Source organism: Mirounga leonina, unplaced genomic scaffold (assembly GCF_011800145.1).
Source record: "Mirounga leonina isolate KUSES-001 unplaced genomic scaffold, KU_Mleo_1.0 Mir_168, whole genome shotgun sequence".
Lineage (NCBI taxonomy): Eukaryota > Metazoa > Chordata > Mammalia > Carnivora > Phocidae > Mirounga > Mirounga leonina.
The window spans coordinates 48,619,411-48,637,365 of NW_023270426.1; the positions used below are offsets into that span (position 1 = coordinate 48,619,411).

At 40.5% G+C, this 17,955-nt stretch overlaps 1 protein-coding gene across 9 annotated transcripts in view; it reads left to right on the forward strand.

The window, feature by feature from the left end:
• The window catches only part of PDE8B (phosphodiesterase 8B), a 239,340-nt gene that overhangs the window by 213,362 nt on the left and 8,023 nt on the right, over positions 1–17,955 (forward strand). For 8 of the 9 annotated variants that reach the window (XM_035014694.1, XM_035014695.1, XM_035014696.1 and 5 more), the window contains 8 exons: positions 163–205; positions 4,048–4,125; positions 9,353–9,429; positions 10,838–11,002; positions 13,608–13,653; positions 14,096–14,231; positions 15,121–15,319; positions 17,722–17,939. In XM_035014694.1, the coding sequence (XP_034870585.1) occupies positions 163–205; positions 4,048–4,125; positions 9,353–9,429; positions 10,838–11,002; positions 13,608–13,653; positions 14,096–14,231; positions 15,121–15,319; positions 17,722–17,939 (962 nt within the window). The remainder of the gene's footprint in view (positions 1–162; positions 206–4,047; positions 4,126–9,352; positions 9,430–10,837; positions 11,003–13,607; positions 13,654–14,095; positions 14,232–15,120; positions 15,320–17,721; positions 17,940–17,955) is intronic. The other variant, XM_035014693.1, reaches the window with a different exon arrangement.

Below are 17,955 nucleotides of genomic sequence, written 5' to 3' on the forward strand. Positions count from 1 at the left end.
TTTGTAGTATTATCATCTTTCATCTGTTCATATTATCTGTGTAACTTCTTGATTTCTTGAATCTCCAGAGCTTTTTTAATGAAATTGTTCAGCTGGAAATGTAGCTAATACCATATTTAAAATTTCTTTCTCTTCTTTCACCAAACTTTTGAACAACTTTAGCTTCACAAGGTTCATCGTGATTCAGGAGACAATTCTCAGACAGGTGAGAATACTTCATTTTCACTCTTACACACTCCAGTGGCACTGGTGGGTTCAAGTCTATAAATTACTCTGAAGAAGTCTAGATTGACACTCACCACCCCAGAATTTGGATTACTAAAATCTGAGTGCTGATATTGGAAGGCTGGAGAGAGCCAGAATAAAAGCAGAATCCCTTCAAAACTCTGGACTCTTGATTCATGGCAACCTTTTCTACTGAATGCCTTCCCCATCCTGGTTTTATTTTGCTGGCTGGAGACCTTGTAGAGCAAATAAACCCAAAAGAGAGAGTGGCCCAGAAGTCCAGGGGAGACCACTGTTGTACCCTGGTTAGTCTACCCTTCCCTCGTAGCTGTGGGTGACTAGATGATTAGAAAGGGTGGACTGCCCTGTCTGGGAAGTCAAGAGCACTGAGGCACCACTTCAGTCCCTACCTCCTCGCTTTATACCTTGGGCAGTGCTCTGTTTGACCCTTTGTTTCCTCTACCCTCAAATGTGGGTTAGACCAGATGACTGTTGCATTTGAAAGGTCTGGAAGTCTCTGATCATTAGAGGGAAAAACCAGTCTGCTCTCAAAGATTTAAAATTCTTGTTCCTGCATACATGCATGACATTCTTTGCTCTGTTAGTGGTTTTCCCAACCACTAATGCATAAGGTTAGACCCTGAGCTACTAATTTAGTCCCTTCCCTTGACTCTGGGATGGTCCATATTTTAGCATACTCAGACTTAATTTGATCCTTCTGAGTTTTAGTGTCTTTGCTTGTAAAATGAATTAACAATGTCCATCTCATTGTTGCTAGGAAGACTAAAAGAGAAAGTGTATATAATATCTAACTGAAACTTAACTGTTGGGTATCGTCCTTCCATTCCCCTACCCTTTTCCTTATTCTGTCCTTCCCGCTCCTTCTCTTTCCATCCCTTCTGTTATGTCTCTGTCTCTCTGTCTCTGTCTCTCCCTGTCGCTCTCTGATGTTTTAGTTTATTTCTTGTAACACAGCAAGAGTAATATTTTAACTAACTTATGAGCTTCTGTGTGCCAAAAACTGTTGCATTTTCACATCCTTTACAGTGCCCAGCATTGCCTTGCCCATAATAGACTCAATAAAATTGCTCACAGAACATGGCTAAGTTGAAAACATCTCATCTTACAAAACATACGTTCCGCCATTTGACTAGTAGCTCTTTGACTTTGAGCTACCTGCGTTATCTCTCCAAATTTAGGTTTTCTCACTGGTAAAATGAGGATCACACTATGTAGCTTTCAGAATTGTTGTAATGATCATATAAGAAAATTTCTATACTTAAACATTGGAACACAATGTCTGGTGCAGAGTAGGTGCTCAGTAAATGTTAGCTATTTTTTAAAAAATTGTTGATATTATATCCCTTTTTGTCATTGAATAAATTTATTTAAATCTCCTTTATCCTTATTTTCTCTGGTTTTTAAATTCATTCCACAAGCATCTGTTGAGAGAATGAATAATGAATCATTTGATTTAAGTGGCCTTTATTGAAGAATAATTTCTCCAAACTTTTAATAATTTCTATTGCTATATTCTCTTAATTTTAGCTGAGATAAAATCAGGAAGAATAAGCATTAGATATCTTTGAATAATTTCTAGTGAATGATTTAGAATTCAGCCAGCCAGCCATAAGACTAACTTCCCTACTTCAGTTTTATTTAGAAACTAAATTTTGAGGCATTCTTGAGGATTTGTAATCTTGAATGTAATCTTAAATCTTTATTAAGTTAGATTTAATTTATTATGTGATAAATGAGTGTTAGGAACGTGAGAATATTAAGTACCTGAAGAGGACTTAAAGAAATGTCTTACAAGTGACCACTGTTAGTTTTTCAGGGCTTGAAAGATGCCATATGATCCTAACAACGTCATTTAAAGTACTACTACCCATAGCTGTCTTTATAAACACTGAAACTCCTATGCAAGGCCAGGAAAATTATTAAGGCAGAATCTGGAAGACAAAATGAGGCAAAGGGACAGTGTAATTATTTTAAGCTATATCATTTAAGACAAGGCTATATGGTTATGGTGTTCAGATCAACTTCATAATAGTTCTGCTTTTTACTTTATGCTGTATAAATGTATAATTCAAGTTTAGTTACTGATTTAACTTTTTTTATTGAATCAGGTTTTTTAGGACGCTAAAGTAAATGGTTAAAAAGGTGATCCAGAAGAAAGTATTTAAGACATATTTTGAAGTGAAAACAGCAAAAAAAAAAAAAAAATACTATACCATGATGCCACTTGTGCCTAGAAAGAAGGTATATTTGTAAATGAACAGATGTAATTAATACTATTAGCCAGCATGAACTACATACTTACTGTGTAGCAGGCACTGGGCTAGCTGCTATGATGGATTAACTCATTTACGTCTCCCAACAGCCTGGGAATGAGAGGCTGTGACTGTCTCCACTCGATATAGATATTGAGACACAGAGAAATAATATTCCCAAGGTTACACAGCGAGTCGATGGCATGGTGGAAACTTGAACTTTGGCAGTTGGGCTCTGGAGCTTATTCTCTGCTGTTCTTTCTCTCTTATACCTTTTTTGGTGCTAATAGACAATTCTTTTTTACACTTGATCTTAGCCAAAAGGCCGAGAAGCGATAGACAATTCTTTTTTAAAAGAGCATTATTACATCTTTTTGTTTCTTTCTTGGAATATGAACATTGGACTTTTTTTTCTTTCTTGGAATATCGGTGTCTGAGAAATGCATTCTCCCTGCTGGAACCTGCATGTCTGCCTCTTGTCTGAGCCCAGTAAGAAGAAGTTCTGTTAGGATTAAGTTTCTCTCCTTACCACCGGGTTACTCCATAAGCATCCGGTGCCCTGCAAATGCATGTTTGAAGCCAGCTCTGCTGCCCTGACATTTTGATCTCTGGGTCCTGACCGGTAACGCGCACTATGTGCTTCAATCTTGGGTTAACTTCGGTCTTGGATCAGCACATTCTGAGCGGTAAATTCAAAGTCAGCAAAGACTTAGGGAGAATTTAAGTGCTTCCCCCCCACTCAGAAAATAAGGACAAAAGTGAGAGTTAAGCTGTGGAAATTGTTGGGATTAAAAACGTGCCTTTTCTTCGCTTCCTTCCTGGCACTGGCAGTATGTCTCATTTGACGAAATGACATCCTCAGGAGAACCTAGAAGACCATCTGGAGGGGCCTAAAATTACTCCATATTAGTTTCTCAAATAAATTCAACTTTCTGTACATTTCATTAGTATTTTATTTCCGCAGATATCCCCGTAAAAGCCTTCCCCACCCAGTTACATGTACTGTCCTTCAGGTTGAAATGAACCCCCCAAATTTACCCCAATTTTTAATGTTTATATTTTTTAAGATTTATTTATTTATCTTAGGGAGAAAGAGCACACACGCGTGTGTGCAAGCAGCGGGTGGGGCAGAGGGAAAGAATCTCAAGCAGACTCCCCACTGAGTGCAGAGCCCAAGGCAGGGCTGGATCTTATGACCCTGAGATCATGACCTAAGTCAAAATCAAGAGTCAGACGCTTAACCTACTGAGCCATCCAGGCATCCCTTTTGATGTTTATTTTTTAAAAAGTACCTTATTAATGGAACTAAAAAGCCCTTGGTAATAAGCCCTATTACCATGATATAATGGTACAAGAGTATCATTTTACAATTAATAAGACTGATGATTTTGTGTTGATGATTTGAAGAAAAAGTGGTTTATTGTTTGAGAATATTTTGTAGTGCTTAAAAAGGAACCTCGTTTTCTTTAGATAATGGGGGAGTGTCTAAATTTCACCTGTAAGTAAGCTGAAAACTATTCACTGTCTATTACTAATTTGAAATCCTTAGAGTCTCACTCATTCAGATACAAGAACAGAAGGAAAGAGTCCATTGATGTGAAATCGATATCATCTCGAGGCAGTGATGGTAAGAAGTTTTTCAGATTTCCTTGACCTTTTTATGGTGACTTTTATGTCACCATATAACTAAAACATGGGAGTGGAGGAGTAAAGAATGGGTTCATAGTAAGTGACCATCAACTTAATATAGACTGCTATATGCATAAGATGTTACATATAAACCTAATGGTAACCACAAATCAAAAACCAGTAATAGGGGTGCCTGGGTGGCTCAGTTGGTTAAGTATCTGACTCATGATTTCAGCTCAGGTCATGATCTCAGGGTCATGAGATAAAGCACCCCCTCATCCCTTCAGGCTCTGTGCTCAGTGGGGAGTCTCCTTGAGAGGCTCTCTCTCCCTCTGCTCTCCCCCCCAGCTCATGTTCTCTCTCCCTAAAATAAATAAATCTTTTTTAAAAACCCAGTAATATGCAAAAAATAAAAAGGAATTCAAGTATATCACTAATGAAAGCCAGCAAACCATAAGAGAAGAGAGCAAGAGAAGAAAGGAACAGAGAAGAACCATAAAACAAGTAACAAAATGGCAGTAAGTACATATCTATAAATAATTATTTTGAACTAAACACGCCAATCAAATGACATAAGGCTATGGAATGGATAAAAAAACAAGGCCCATCTATATGCTGCCTATAAGACATTCATTTCAGACCTAAAGACACATGCAGATGGAAAGTGAAGGGATGGAAAAGCATTTATCATGCAAATGGAAGTGAAAAAAAACCTGGGGTAAGGATGCTTATATTAGGAAATAAACAGTCTTTAAAACAAAGACTATAACAAGAGACAAAGATACTATTTCATAAATGGAACAATCCAACAAGAAGATAGAACAATTGTAAATAATTATGCATTCAACATAGGAGCACCCAAATACATAAAGCAGTTAATAACAAACATGAAGTAATTGATGGTAATACAATAATTGTAGGGGACTTTAACAACCCACTTATATCAATAGACTGATCCAAGCAGAAAATCAATAAGGAAACAGTGGCTTTGAATGACACACTGGACCAGATTGATCTAACAGATATATTCAGAACATTATATCCTAAAACAGAATACACATTCTTTTCAAGTGTAGATGGAACATTCTCCAGAAAAGATCACCAATTAGGCCACAAAACAAACCTCAACGAATTCAAGACGATCAGAGTCATACCATGCATCTTTTTCAACCACAAGTCCTGAAAATAGAAATCAACCACATGAGAAAAGCTGAAAAGAACATAAATACATGGAAGTTAAATAACATGCTACTAAAAAACAAATGCGTCCATTAAGAAATCAAAGAGGAAACGAGAAAATTCATGAAGACAAATGAAAATGAAAACATATTGGTCCAAAATCTTCAGGTACAGCAAAAGCAGTTCTAAGAGGGAAGTTTATAGCAATACAGAGTTACCTCAAGAAAAAAAAATCTCAAACAACCTGACCTTATACCTAAAGGAGTTAGAAAAAGAATAAATCAAACTCAAAACCTGTAGAAGGAAATAAATAATAGATTAGAGCAGAAATAAATGAAAACTAAAAAAGAAAAAATGAAACCAGGAGATGGTTCTTTGAAAAGATCAACAAAATTGATAAGCCTCTAGCCAGATTTAAAAAAACAAAACAAAACAAAATCAGAAATGAAAGACCAGTAACAACCAATACCACAGAAATACAATTATAAGAGAATATTTTTAAAAATTACATGCCAACAAACAGGACAGCCTAGAAGAAATGGGTAAATTACTAGAAACATAGAACCTCCCAAAACTGAATCAGGAAGAAATAGAAACTTTGAACATACCAATTACCAGCCATGAAACTGAATCAGCAATCAAAAAACTCCCAACAAACAAAAGTTCAAGCCAAACAGCTTCACAGGTAAATTCTACCAAACATTTAAAGGAGAGTTAGTACCTATTCTTCTCAAATGATTCCAAAAAAATAGAAGAGGAAGAAAAGCTTCCAAATTCATTCTATGAGAGTATTAGCCTGATATCAAAACCAGATACAGATGCTACAAAAAGGAACTACAGGCCAGTATCTCTTATGAACTTAGATGCAAAAAAATCCTCAAATAAAACATTAGCAAATGAATTCAACAGTACATTAAAAAAATCGTTCATGACAATCAAGTGGGCTTTATTACTGGGATGCAAGGGGAGGTTCAATATTTGCAAATTAGTCAACATGATATATCAACAAGAGGAAGGATAAAAACCATATAATCATGTCAATAGATTCAGAAAAAGTATCTGACAAAGTACAACCTACATTCATGAAGAACATACCTCAACATAATAAAGGCCATATAGGAAACCCACAGGTAACAACATACTCAATGCAAAAAAGAGTTTTTCCTCCAAAATCAGGAACAGGACAAGGAAGTCCACTGTGACTTTTATTCAGCCTAGTACTGGAAATACTAGCCATGGCAATCAGATAAGAAAAGGAATAAAAGCATCCAAATTTGTAAGGAAGAAGTAAAACTTTCACTATTTGCAAATGACATGATACTATATAGCGAAAACTCTAAAGACTCCACCAAAAAACTACTAGAACTGATAAATGAATTCAGTAAGGTCACAGGATAAAAAAACCAATGTACCTAAATCCTTAGTAGCAGAAAGAGAAAGTAGGAAAACAATCCAATTTACAATTGCACCAAAAATAATAAAATACCTAGAATGAACTTAACCAAGGAGGTGAAGGATCTGCTGTACTCTGAAAAGTATAAAACACAGATGAAAGAAATTTAAGATGACACAAATGAGTGGAAAGATATTGCATACTCCTGGATTGGGAGAATGAATATTATTAAAATGTCTGTATTACCCAAAGCACTCTACAAATTTAATACAGTCCCTATCAAAATACCAGAAACATTTTTCACAGAAGTCAAATAAATTATCCTAAAATTTGTATGAAACCACAAAAGACCCCAAACAGCCAAAGCAGTCTTGAAAAAGAACAAACCTAGAAGTATCACAATCCCAGATTTCAAGATATACTACAAAGCTGTGGTAATCAAAGTACTATGGTACTGGCACAAAAACAGATCTATTAATCAATGGAACAGAATAGAGAGCCCAGAAATAAACCCACGATTGTATGGTCAATTAATCTTTGATAAAGCAGGAAAGAATATGCAATGGGAAAAAGACAGTCTCTTCAACAAATAGTGTTGGGGAAACTGGACAGCTACATGAAAAAGAATGAAGCTGGACCACTTTTTCACACCATGCACACAAACTCGAAATGGGTAAAACAGAAATGTGAGACCTCAAACCATAAAAATCCTGGGAGAGAGCAGAGGCAGTAATTTCTCTGACATTGGCCATAGCAGCATTTTTCTAGATATGTCTCCTGAGGCAAGGGAAATAAAAGCAAAAATAATCTGTTGGAACTATACCAAAATTAAAAGCTTTTGCAAAGGAAAAGGAACAATCAAGAAACTAAAAGACAACCTACTGAATGGGAGAAGATGTTTGCAAATGAACCTATCCAATAAAAGATTAGTATCTGAAATACATTTTAAAAAGTATACGACTCAACAACAAAACCACAAATAATCTGATTAAAAATGGGCAGAAGACATGAAGATGTTTATCCAGAGAAGACATCCAGATGGTCAACAGACAAATGAAAAGATGCTCAACATCACTCATCATCAGGGAAATGCAAATCAAAACCATGATGAGATATCACCTCACACCTGTCAGAATGGCTAAAATCAGAAACATGAGAAGTAACAAGTGTTGGTGAGGATGTGGAGAAAAAGGAACCCTTGTGCACTGTTGGTGGGAATGCAGATTGATGCAGCCACCATGGAAAAAAGTATGGAGGTTCCTCAAAGAATTACCATAAGATCCAATAATTCCACTACTCGGTCTTTACCCATAGAATACAAAAACACTGGGGCACCTGGGTGGCTCAGTCGTTAAGCGTCTGCCTTCGGCTCAGGTCGTGGTCCCAGGGTCCTGGGATCAAGCCCCACATCGGGGTCCCCGCTCCGCGGGAAGCCTGCTTCTCCCTCTCCCACTCCCCCTGCTTGTGTTCCCTCTCTCGCTGTGTCTCTCTGTCAAATAAATAAATCTTTAAAAAAAAAAATACAAAAACACGGATATAAAAAGATACATGCACCCCTATGGTTACTGCAGCATTATTTACAATAGAAAAATTATGGAAGCTGCCCAAGTGTCCATTGATAGATGAATGGATTAAAAAAAAAGATGTAATATATATATGTATATATATTATATGTAATATATGTGTATATATATGTAACTGTATATATCATATATAATATATACATATATATACATACAATGTAGTAGAAAGAAAAAAGATGTAATATATATTACATGTAATATATATGTATAATATTATATGTAATACACACACACAATACAAAACATGGAATCTAGCTGTTTGCAACCATGTGGATGGATCTGGAGAGTATAATGCTAAATGAAATAAGTCAGAAAGACAAATACTATATGATTTCACTCATGTGGAATGTAAGAAGCAAATAAAGCCAAAAAAAACCCACACAAAAAACAAAAAACAGATAACAGACTCTTACCTATAGAGAACAAACTGGTGGTTACCAGGGGAGGCTGGTGGGGTGATGGGTGAATAGGTGATGGAGATAAAGAGCACACTTACCATGATGAGTGCTGAGTAATGTATAGAATTGTTGAATCACTATATTATACACCCAAAACTAATATAACACTTTTTAAAACTGTATTGGAATTTAAAAATAAAAAAATAAAATTTAAAATTAGAATTTAAAATGAAAGTTTCTATAGATTAGAGCTAGAACCATCACTGGATTCTGGGTGTTAAGAACCTAGAGGCGCAGGGAGGTCGAGTGCCTGGCCCTAATTACTACAGAGAGTGGACTCTCTCATCTGCGCCCACCCTGACCATGGCCCCTGCTTCCTCTCCCACACTGCAGTTATCCACTTACATGGCCAACAGCTGGGGACTGAAAGTTAGGAACTGCCCGAGCTGGGCTTCAGTAATTTATGGGAGAGTGAGATGGGGCCTCAGGATCCCATTAACCCTCTCTGAAATTTCCCTTCTGGAATTAAAAGATGGGCAAATCCTTTGCTTTGTGGAGGGCAGTGGGGAAGCATTCCTGTGAGAATCAGTCCATGAAGGGTTCCTTTGGTGCATTTAGCCAAGCTGAGCCACCAGAACCAGAACCAGATACGACTTCCTTTATTCTCTTCAGCACCAAGCCTACAGAATCGTCGCTATCCATCCATGGCAAGGATCCATTCCATGACCATCGAGGCTCCCATCACAAAGGTGAGTGGCAGCTGCCTCCTCCACTCTGCAATCAGGGTTACCCAGCACTGGGTTAACTTCTGGAAATAAAGTGATGAGTGACTTACTACTAATACCATGGAGGGGAAACAGATATTAAACAAATACATAATAAATAAATTTGTAGTTACAAATTGCAATGACTATTAGTAAGGAATACAATAGGGTTCTAAGAGAAAATTAAATTACGGCCTATTTACATTGGGTGAGGTGATCAGGGAGAGCTCTCTATAGAGGAAATAATGTTTGAAGTAAGAACTGAAGCATGCAAGGATGTTAGGAGAGGTGGGAGAAGAGAATTGTGGACAGCAAGCACAGCAAGGGAAGAAGCAAAGAGATGAAGAGGGATTGGAGTATTTGAAGACCTGAAAGGAAGTATGGATGGCTAGAGCTTGGAGACTGGGGGTGGGAAGGGAGGGGAGAAGATGGTGACACGGAGCTGCCAGGAAGGGTTCATATTTTAGTTCTGTGCAGAATAAACCACTGAAGAGTTTCAAGTGGGGGAGTGACATGATCAAGTATGTTTATTAAAAAGAACACCCAGCTGCCATGAAGAGAATGGACTAGAAATGTCAAGAATGAAAGAGAAGAGACCAGTTAGGGGTTTTCCAGAATTCTAGGCCAAGAAGTGGTGTTAGTTGGACTAGAGTTAAAGCAGTGGAGATAGAAATGAATAGATGAAGAAATATTTAGGGGTAGAATCCATTTAACTCAGTGACGAGTGACACTAGGAGAGTGGACAGAGAAATGGGGAAAGCTGTTTGTCAGTTGGGGCCTCCCAGGTTTTGGGTTTGAGGACAAGTGGATAAAAGTGTTGTTTTCTTTTGCTCCAGTGTAGAGACCAGAGAAGGAGCTCTTGTCTTTGATTTTTTTGTTCCATTTGTTCACTTGCTTGCTTTGGGGAGAAGGGAGCAATATCATGAATTTAGTTTTGGACATGTAAGTAAGACATTTCAATAGATACATCACATAGGCCGTTGAATATACAAACTTGAAGGTCAAAAAGGAGTTGAGACAGGGATGTAAATTTGAGGGTCCTTAACATATGGATCATATGGGTCCAAAATCATGGAAATAGCTTATCTCTGGAAGGACTGGGGAGTGAGAGAAAGCCCAGCACCAATCTCTGAGGAGCTCCAACCTGTAGAAGAGAGCTAGAGGAGGATCAGCAAAGAAGCTGGAAGAAATCCAAGTTAGGAGCACCACCAGGAGAGGGAGGATGAAGGGCACACCGCAGGAAGAATGGACTGGTTGTGTGGAAACACAGATCATTTTGAACAATAAAATGTGTTACCATCTGATTTCTTACCATTTCCAGGCATACGTTTAACTTCTGGGAATTAGAATCCTAATATCCTCAAATTTATTCGTTCTCTCTTTACTTCCTTAGGTTATAAATATCATCAATGCAGCCCAAGAGAACAGCCCTGTTACAGTAGCAGAAGCCTTGGACAGAGTTCTAGAAATTTTACGGACCACAGAACTGTATTCCCCTCAGCTGGGTACCAAAGATGAAGATCCCCACACCAGTGATCTCGTTGGAGGCCTGATGACTGTGAGTGATGAGGAAAACCCAGAAATGCAGGGGAGAGACATGAAGTGCCCTCCAGGATACACAGAACATGTAACATAGAAACTGGTGCCTATAGTTGCAGAAACACCTGTTGTGTGGGCTAATGTCAGCATAACCAGAAGCATCTGTATCAAAATTTATGTATTATATGTGTGGTATAATTCAAGGAATTCTTGAATTTATCTTTCCATGAAGCTAACTGACCACATCAATGGGAGACAGTCCTGCAGAATCCTCATTACAGTAAAGAGTAGTAGGCAGCTGATTGAGGGTGAAGTATGCACATCCTCCCCTTGACCTGGGGCAGTACTGGATTGAGAGTTATGGCGAGGTTTCCTTGGACTGCAGACTCTTTATATCATGAAAGCGTTTGTACTTAGACTAGAGCACTAGTTCCCAAAATCTTAGAGAATCCGTTCTTTAAATCAAAGCTTATATAGAAGTTCCCTTTACAATCCAGTAAAGGCAGAGCTGAGCTGTTCTGGCTCCATAGGGTGAGGGGAGGAGGGATCCACCCCCTGCCAGCAGGCCAATACCGCCACCATCTGTAACCACCAAGAGCAGCTGATGTCTAAGGACTCATCTGTTCTTGTGTTTTGCTGTGATTTGGTGGTCATCATCATCCACCAGCAAGTGAAGAAAAAGGAAAAAATTCAAATTATTCATTTGTAATCCTTATCAGAGGCTGAAACTGGAAGAATTCTTTGGGAGGAAAACAAACTCATCTATGTGTTTTACTTTGAAGACTCTGTCCAGCCCTGTCACCAAATGCTGGGTTGACTGGCTTTGTAGTCCATTCTCCTTGTTCCTGCTGAAGGTCTTTAATGAACCTGTAATCGGAGTGACCTCTCGGTGCTTTCCTGTCCCTGGGCCGCCTGGGTTGTCCCATCGCAGTGCAGTGTAGACTTAGTGCTGGAGAGGGTTGGCGGGGGTCTTGCAGGGGGGCAGCCACAGCAGAGTCGCATTGGGAGCATTCTGGTTCTCGGAATCCAGTTACCTGTCCTCCTTCCCCCTGTTGGCGTACCATCTTGTGGTTCCTCTGCAGGTAACGCTGTGAGGAACCAGTGTAGGATTCTACCTACCTTTATTTGGTTTTAGGGAACCAGAAAAAGAAAGGCAAAAAAAATCCAGCAGTACCTTGTGATACCTCCCTTACAACAAGACAGCTGGAGCCACTGTTATTTGCCTATTGATAGAGTTTTAAAAATTAAGGTCTTGGCCTAAAGATCCAAGGTGTGACTTCAGGAAAGCCCTTCATTAATACTTTGTTTTTAAAGATTTATTTATTTATTTATTTATTTATTTATTTATTTATTTATTTATTTATTTTAAAGAAGGGGGAGCACGTGACGGGGCGGGGCAGAAGGAATCAAGAGTCGGAGACTTGGGCACCTGGGTGGCTTAGTTGAGCGTCGGCCTTCAGCTCAGATCATGATCCCTGGGTCCTGGGATTGAGCCCCGGGTCAGGCTTCCTGCTCCATGGGGAGCCTGCTTCTGCCTCTCCCTGTCTGTCAAATAAATAAAATCTTTAGGGGGAAAAAAAAAAGAGTTGGAGGCTTAACTGACTGAGCCACCAGAGTGCCCCTTTTCATTAATACTTAAAACGCTTAGCAGGGCGCCTGGGTGGCTCGGTTGGTTAAGCAACTGCCTTCGGCTCAGGTCATGATCCTGGAGTCCCGGGATCGAGTCCCGCATTGGGCTCCCTGCTCGGCGGGGAGCCTGCTTCTCCCTCTGACCCTCCCCGCTCTCATGCTCGCTCGCTCCCTCTCTCATTCTCTCAAATAAATAAATAAAATCTTTAAAAAAAAAATACTTCAAACCTTAGCACACACTTTCTAGAGAGACAATTACGACTTCTAAGCAAAGATCTAAATAATTAGGTACTCAAGGGTAGAAAGCAGAGGGAAGGAAACAGATGCAGAAACATCTGGGGCCTAGTTCAAGAGCCTAGTACTAATGGAGATCATTGGAATTCTTTCCACTCCCTTATGCTGCCCCCCCCTCAAAGATCTCAAATCCAGAAACTTTTCTTTTAAAGGCTAGTTGCAATGCCCATGTTGCAAAACAGAAAATAGAGTTGGAAAAAATTCAGGTATTAGTCAAAAATCAGCCCACCCTTTTTACATCTTTACGTTAAGTCATCCCCAAAATGTGGCCCAAGACTTTGGTTCCCCAATATGTAAATGTAAGAACACAAGAATAACACCGTCCCTATAAGGGTAAGTGGGGTCCCTTCAAAATAACCCACATCCAAAAGCAGGACCCTTCTGCAGTTGCACGAATGAGACTTCAAAAAGCCAGAAGACAAAGATGGAGTGAGAACGAAGGCAACTCAGATGTCAGGTGTGAAACCTGAATGAAGTCCTATCCACTTTATTCTCAATTCTCCATCTCCTGGGGCTAATAGCTGTGGAAGGGAGAATATCCTCTGTCTTGTAGATACTGTTCTGATTTAATTTTGAGCTTCAACTTGGAGTTCCAGATTGGGTTGTTCACGATGAAGGTCTCTTAGGCTAATGGAAGAAATAAGAGAACAATGCTAAGAGCATGGAAAGCATGCTTCTAATAGTAGCTTTCTTTATTCCAGGATGGCTTGAGAAGGTTGTCAGGAAACGAGTATGTGTTCACTAAGAGTAAGTTATCATCTGTCCATTATGGTGATGGCCAGTCTCCAGCTTGTGCCTTGCCCCATGTTGGGATTATTGTTTGGGGAGGGTGTTGGTGTTACTTTCTCTTGGTCTCATTGGAGTTCACAGTCTCTTCATTTGAAGAGAAGTGTCTTCATTTGAAACCAGGTCTCCTCATTAAAGTATTACTTCTTTGAGCACTGAGTTAGAATTGCACATCTCTGTACATTTAAACAGACAGTTAAATGGGATGATTTTTTTATTTTTATTTTTTGTTGGGGGATCTGGAAGTTTCATAATGTAAGAGAACCCTGAAGTGAAAAATCTTCCTACCCTTAGAAGTTCAAGACTTCCTTTCTAGTAGCAACCATGAAGACGATGACAGATGCTCAGGGGCACTCAAGATTCTGCAATTAACCAGCCTCCCCAACCCCATCTGTTTGCTCAGATGTGCACCAGAGTCACAGTCACCTTGCGATGCCAATAACCATCAACGATGTCCCCCCTTGTATCGCTCGATTACTTGATAACGAAGAAAGCTGGGAGTTCAACATCTTTGAATTGGAAGCTGTTACACATAAAAGGTATGTGGCTTCTCTGGCTGCAGGTGGGGAAAGATCGATGGCCACGCTCAAGACTTTCACATCTGGAAACTTTGAGGGAGACGTGAGTTCTTGCCACAAGAAACTTCACAGGTTCTACCTGTCATGCCATGCTGGAATGTCGAACAAGCAGAGAGACTGTGGCCCCTGAGTGAGCTCCTTTATGGAGACAGAGTTGGTAAGATGTGGGATTAGCCTGATGATGACCGAGGATGAGGACTTACTGTGTGTCCTTTTCAGATTTTTCCAGGTCATTCCTTTGTGCTAGTGAGCCAAGAGTTCCAAGTACTCTCAGCTCCAAACTGTTGAAGTTCCACCTTACAAAATGAGTTTGAGAGCAGTACAGATTTGACTTTGGATCTAGCCGGGAGGCAGGGAAATAATTAAATAACTCAGAAGGGCCTCTTCTATAGTAGGAGAAGGCTTTCTTCTGGCGCTGTTGGTGTATAGGATGTGAATGATTCTTACCTGTACATATGTAATGTGACTGTAAATGATAGGACTTTGCAGAGACGACTGTCCTTAGGCTCAGTAACTTCCTGAGGGGACACAGAGGAAGTGCAGAGCTTATATGGAAGTAGAGATGGGGAAGGACTATCAGGGATCTATCTTGGTTGCTGAAACCACCGAAGGCTATATGACTTAAAGACAATCTAGAAATCCTATGTATTGATCGCCTGAGGCACCTACTTGTAAAGAGGTGACTGATGTTCTCTCTCCTTCTAATTTGGGGAGGAGATACTTTTATGCCCTTGTGCATGTGAAGTAAAAACGTCTAAAGAAAAATGCCTCTATTCCCCAGTGTCATCAAAGAAAGCAGTTTCTAGACCAGTGGATACAATGAATCAGGGTTTGTTTTCCTGTGTTCCAGGCCATTGGTTTACCTGGGCTTAAAGGTATTTTCTCGGTTTGGAGTTTGTGAATTTTTACACTGCTCTGAAACTACTCTTCGCTCCTGGCTCCAACTGATTGAAGCCAACTACCACTCCTCCAATGCCTACCATAACTCCACCCATGCCGCCGATGTCCTGCATGCCACTGCCTTCTTCCTCGGAAAGGAACGAGTGAAGGTAGAATTCTGATACCATGGTCTACTTACCTGCCTAAATTGGAGGTCCAGGAGCTCAATCTTACTAAATATATAAGGCAAATAGCTAATATATATATATATATAAACTGCAACCAATCTGACAGTTTTTTGAGTGATCAAATTAACTGGTCATGTTGATGTTGTAAAGACATGGCCTCTTCTCCCGGCTCTCCCCTCCCGCAAATGCCTAAAGTAATAATTGATGTCACTGTAGAGATTCCTTTACATGGCTGGCTGATTCATGAACCCATTCTCCACGTACAAGGAGGCCTTTGTGAGGGAGGGAGGACAGGACTGGATTATTAGAGCAAGTGGTTACTCGGTCTAGAGGTGACATTTTAGGATCAGAATTTGGCCAATGGCATATTATAATCCAGACAGTAAGGAGCCATCCCACATTCGGCTGATCATACATGTATGTGTGTGTTTTGTGTAGGTGTGAATGTGTATATCCTGTACTGATGACTTACATAATTCTGAGAGAGTTCCCCGTCCCTCAGTCTTACTTAGAAGTCAGTGGTGTCACGTACAGGGGCTGATTTATAGGAAGCCCTGGGTACCCCCATGTGCAGCTGGCAAGAGATCCCCTTCCCCCCTCCTTCCCATCCACCATCACTTGGGGCACAGTGAAGCTCGTAATTAAGCTTGTAATTCCTTTGCTACAATTAGAACTGAAGCTTAGAACGTGGACGCCCCTGGGAGAATTGCTATCTAGAGACTGAAATTTGTATCAATCTGCAGTAGCCTGACATGAGATCATTTCTTTATTCTTAAGACCCTGGGTACTTAGAAGAGTGGTAGTGGGTCAGCTAGAAGGAGCAGAAGTGGCACCAAAATGGGGAGAGTTTGCCAAAGCTGATCAGACAAAAGCTGAGCTTGGTATTCGCTTTCATCATCAACAAAGTAAAGAATGTGGTCCAAGAGTGATGCTTTTGAAGATCTTTATCACCTACGGTTTAGAAAGGTGACGTGAGCCTAGGTTTGTATAGCCCCTTCTGGGAGGAGCCACGGCCCTTCCAGCTCCCTACTCCGGGCTCACAGTCCTGCACCACACACTGCAGGAGATACTGCCCCGCTGAGGCTGCACACGGCCAGTGCAGGACAAGTCCTCAAGCACGAATGCCAAGACCAAAGTGCTGGCAGCCCCTGCAGTCCAGAGTTGGAGATTAACCTCACTCAAGCAGAACCACTCTAGAAAAATAGAGATTAAATGCTTGATGAGTCAGGGAGTTCTTGGTCACCCTGTCATCTTCCTTACTCTCCCTCCTCTAAGAATTCTCCTTTTAATTGTGAGTTCTGTTAGTGTCTTCAGAATCTGATTGAATTGCTCAAGTCGCCCTGGAAACAAGGCTAAGGCTTTCATATACTTACAATTCCAAAGACATCTTCTAATTCTGACAGTCTCGGCAGAAAATGTAGAACTGCAAGGAACCTTGGAGAATTGGGCTGGAAGGGGCTCTTGAGCTCAGAGATTTAGTTACTTTTACTTCTGTGTGTGTGTGTGTGTGTGTGTGTGATTTGTGCCTTTCCCACTAACCTGTCAACCCCATCAGTGCAGAAGGCATGCCAGTGTAGTTCATCATTATAGTGCCAGCACTCTACTAACTAGAGCCCAGGAAGCCTGTAATAAAAGATTAACTGAATGAAGTCCTAAGGTATAGGATCTCGTACGTGATAGTAGCCCATTTAATAACCTCCTCCTAAAGCTGTAACCTGGGAAAACATTTGGATGCCCTTATGCTCTGGTTTGTGTTCTCAGATTACATAACAAGAGCTTAAGAAAGAGGGTCTCCCTTTCTGCCTTTGCCACCTGCTAGCTTAGAGCTGAATTTTGTTTTTAACTGCGAGAGCTGCCTTAACCTTAGTTGTCCTGGGGAAATTCTTTTTCTTGTCCTTGGTTCTCCTGTACTGCTTGGTTCGCATCCTTTTACCTCTGTGTGAAGAGTTCTGATGTATGTGTGCCATTTACTGCCATTCTCTCATTCTTTGCGTAAGTAAGCACATAAAATAAGTACTACTTGTGACCGTAGGCCACTCTGTGTTCTCTCCACCCATGGGGAAGTGTCATAGCAATACCCCCGGGCCAGCATTTGAAAAGGCCTGTTTGGCTTCTTCCTGGAAAGAACTGGAGTGAGTGGGTGCCAGGATTTAGGCATCCATTTTAATATATCTGTCATACGGCACAGCTCAGATGTCGGTTTCCCCCCAGATATTCCACTATGCTGCATATCCTAGGTAGCCTCTCAATTTCTAGAAAGTCAGAGAAGGCTCATCAGGCTAAGAAAATATTCTGATAATCCTGTCCCTCCTGAGGGTCAGACAGGCGTGTAGGTCTCTGACATCCAGTGGATAACGTTCAACCTTCCCTCCCCGTGGCCCCAGGGAAGCCTTGATCAGCTGGATGAGGTGGCAGCACTGATCGCCGCCACAGTGCATGACGTGGATCACCCAGGAAGGACCAACTCCTTCCTGTGCAATGCAGGCAGTGAACTCGCCGTGCTCTATAACGACACCGCTGTCCTGGAGAGCCACCACACCGCACTGGCTTTCCAGCTCACAGCCAAGGACAGCAAGTGCAACATTTTCAAGAACATTGACAGGTTGGTTGTGCTTGGG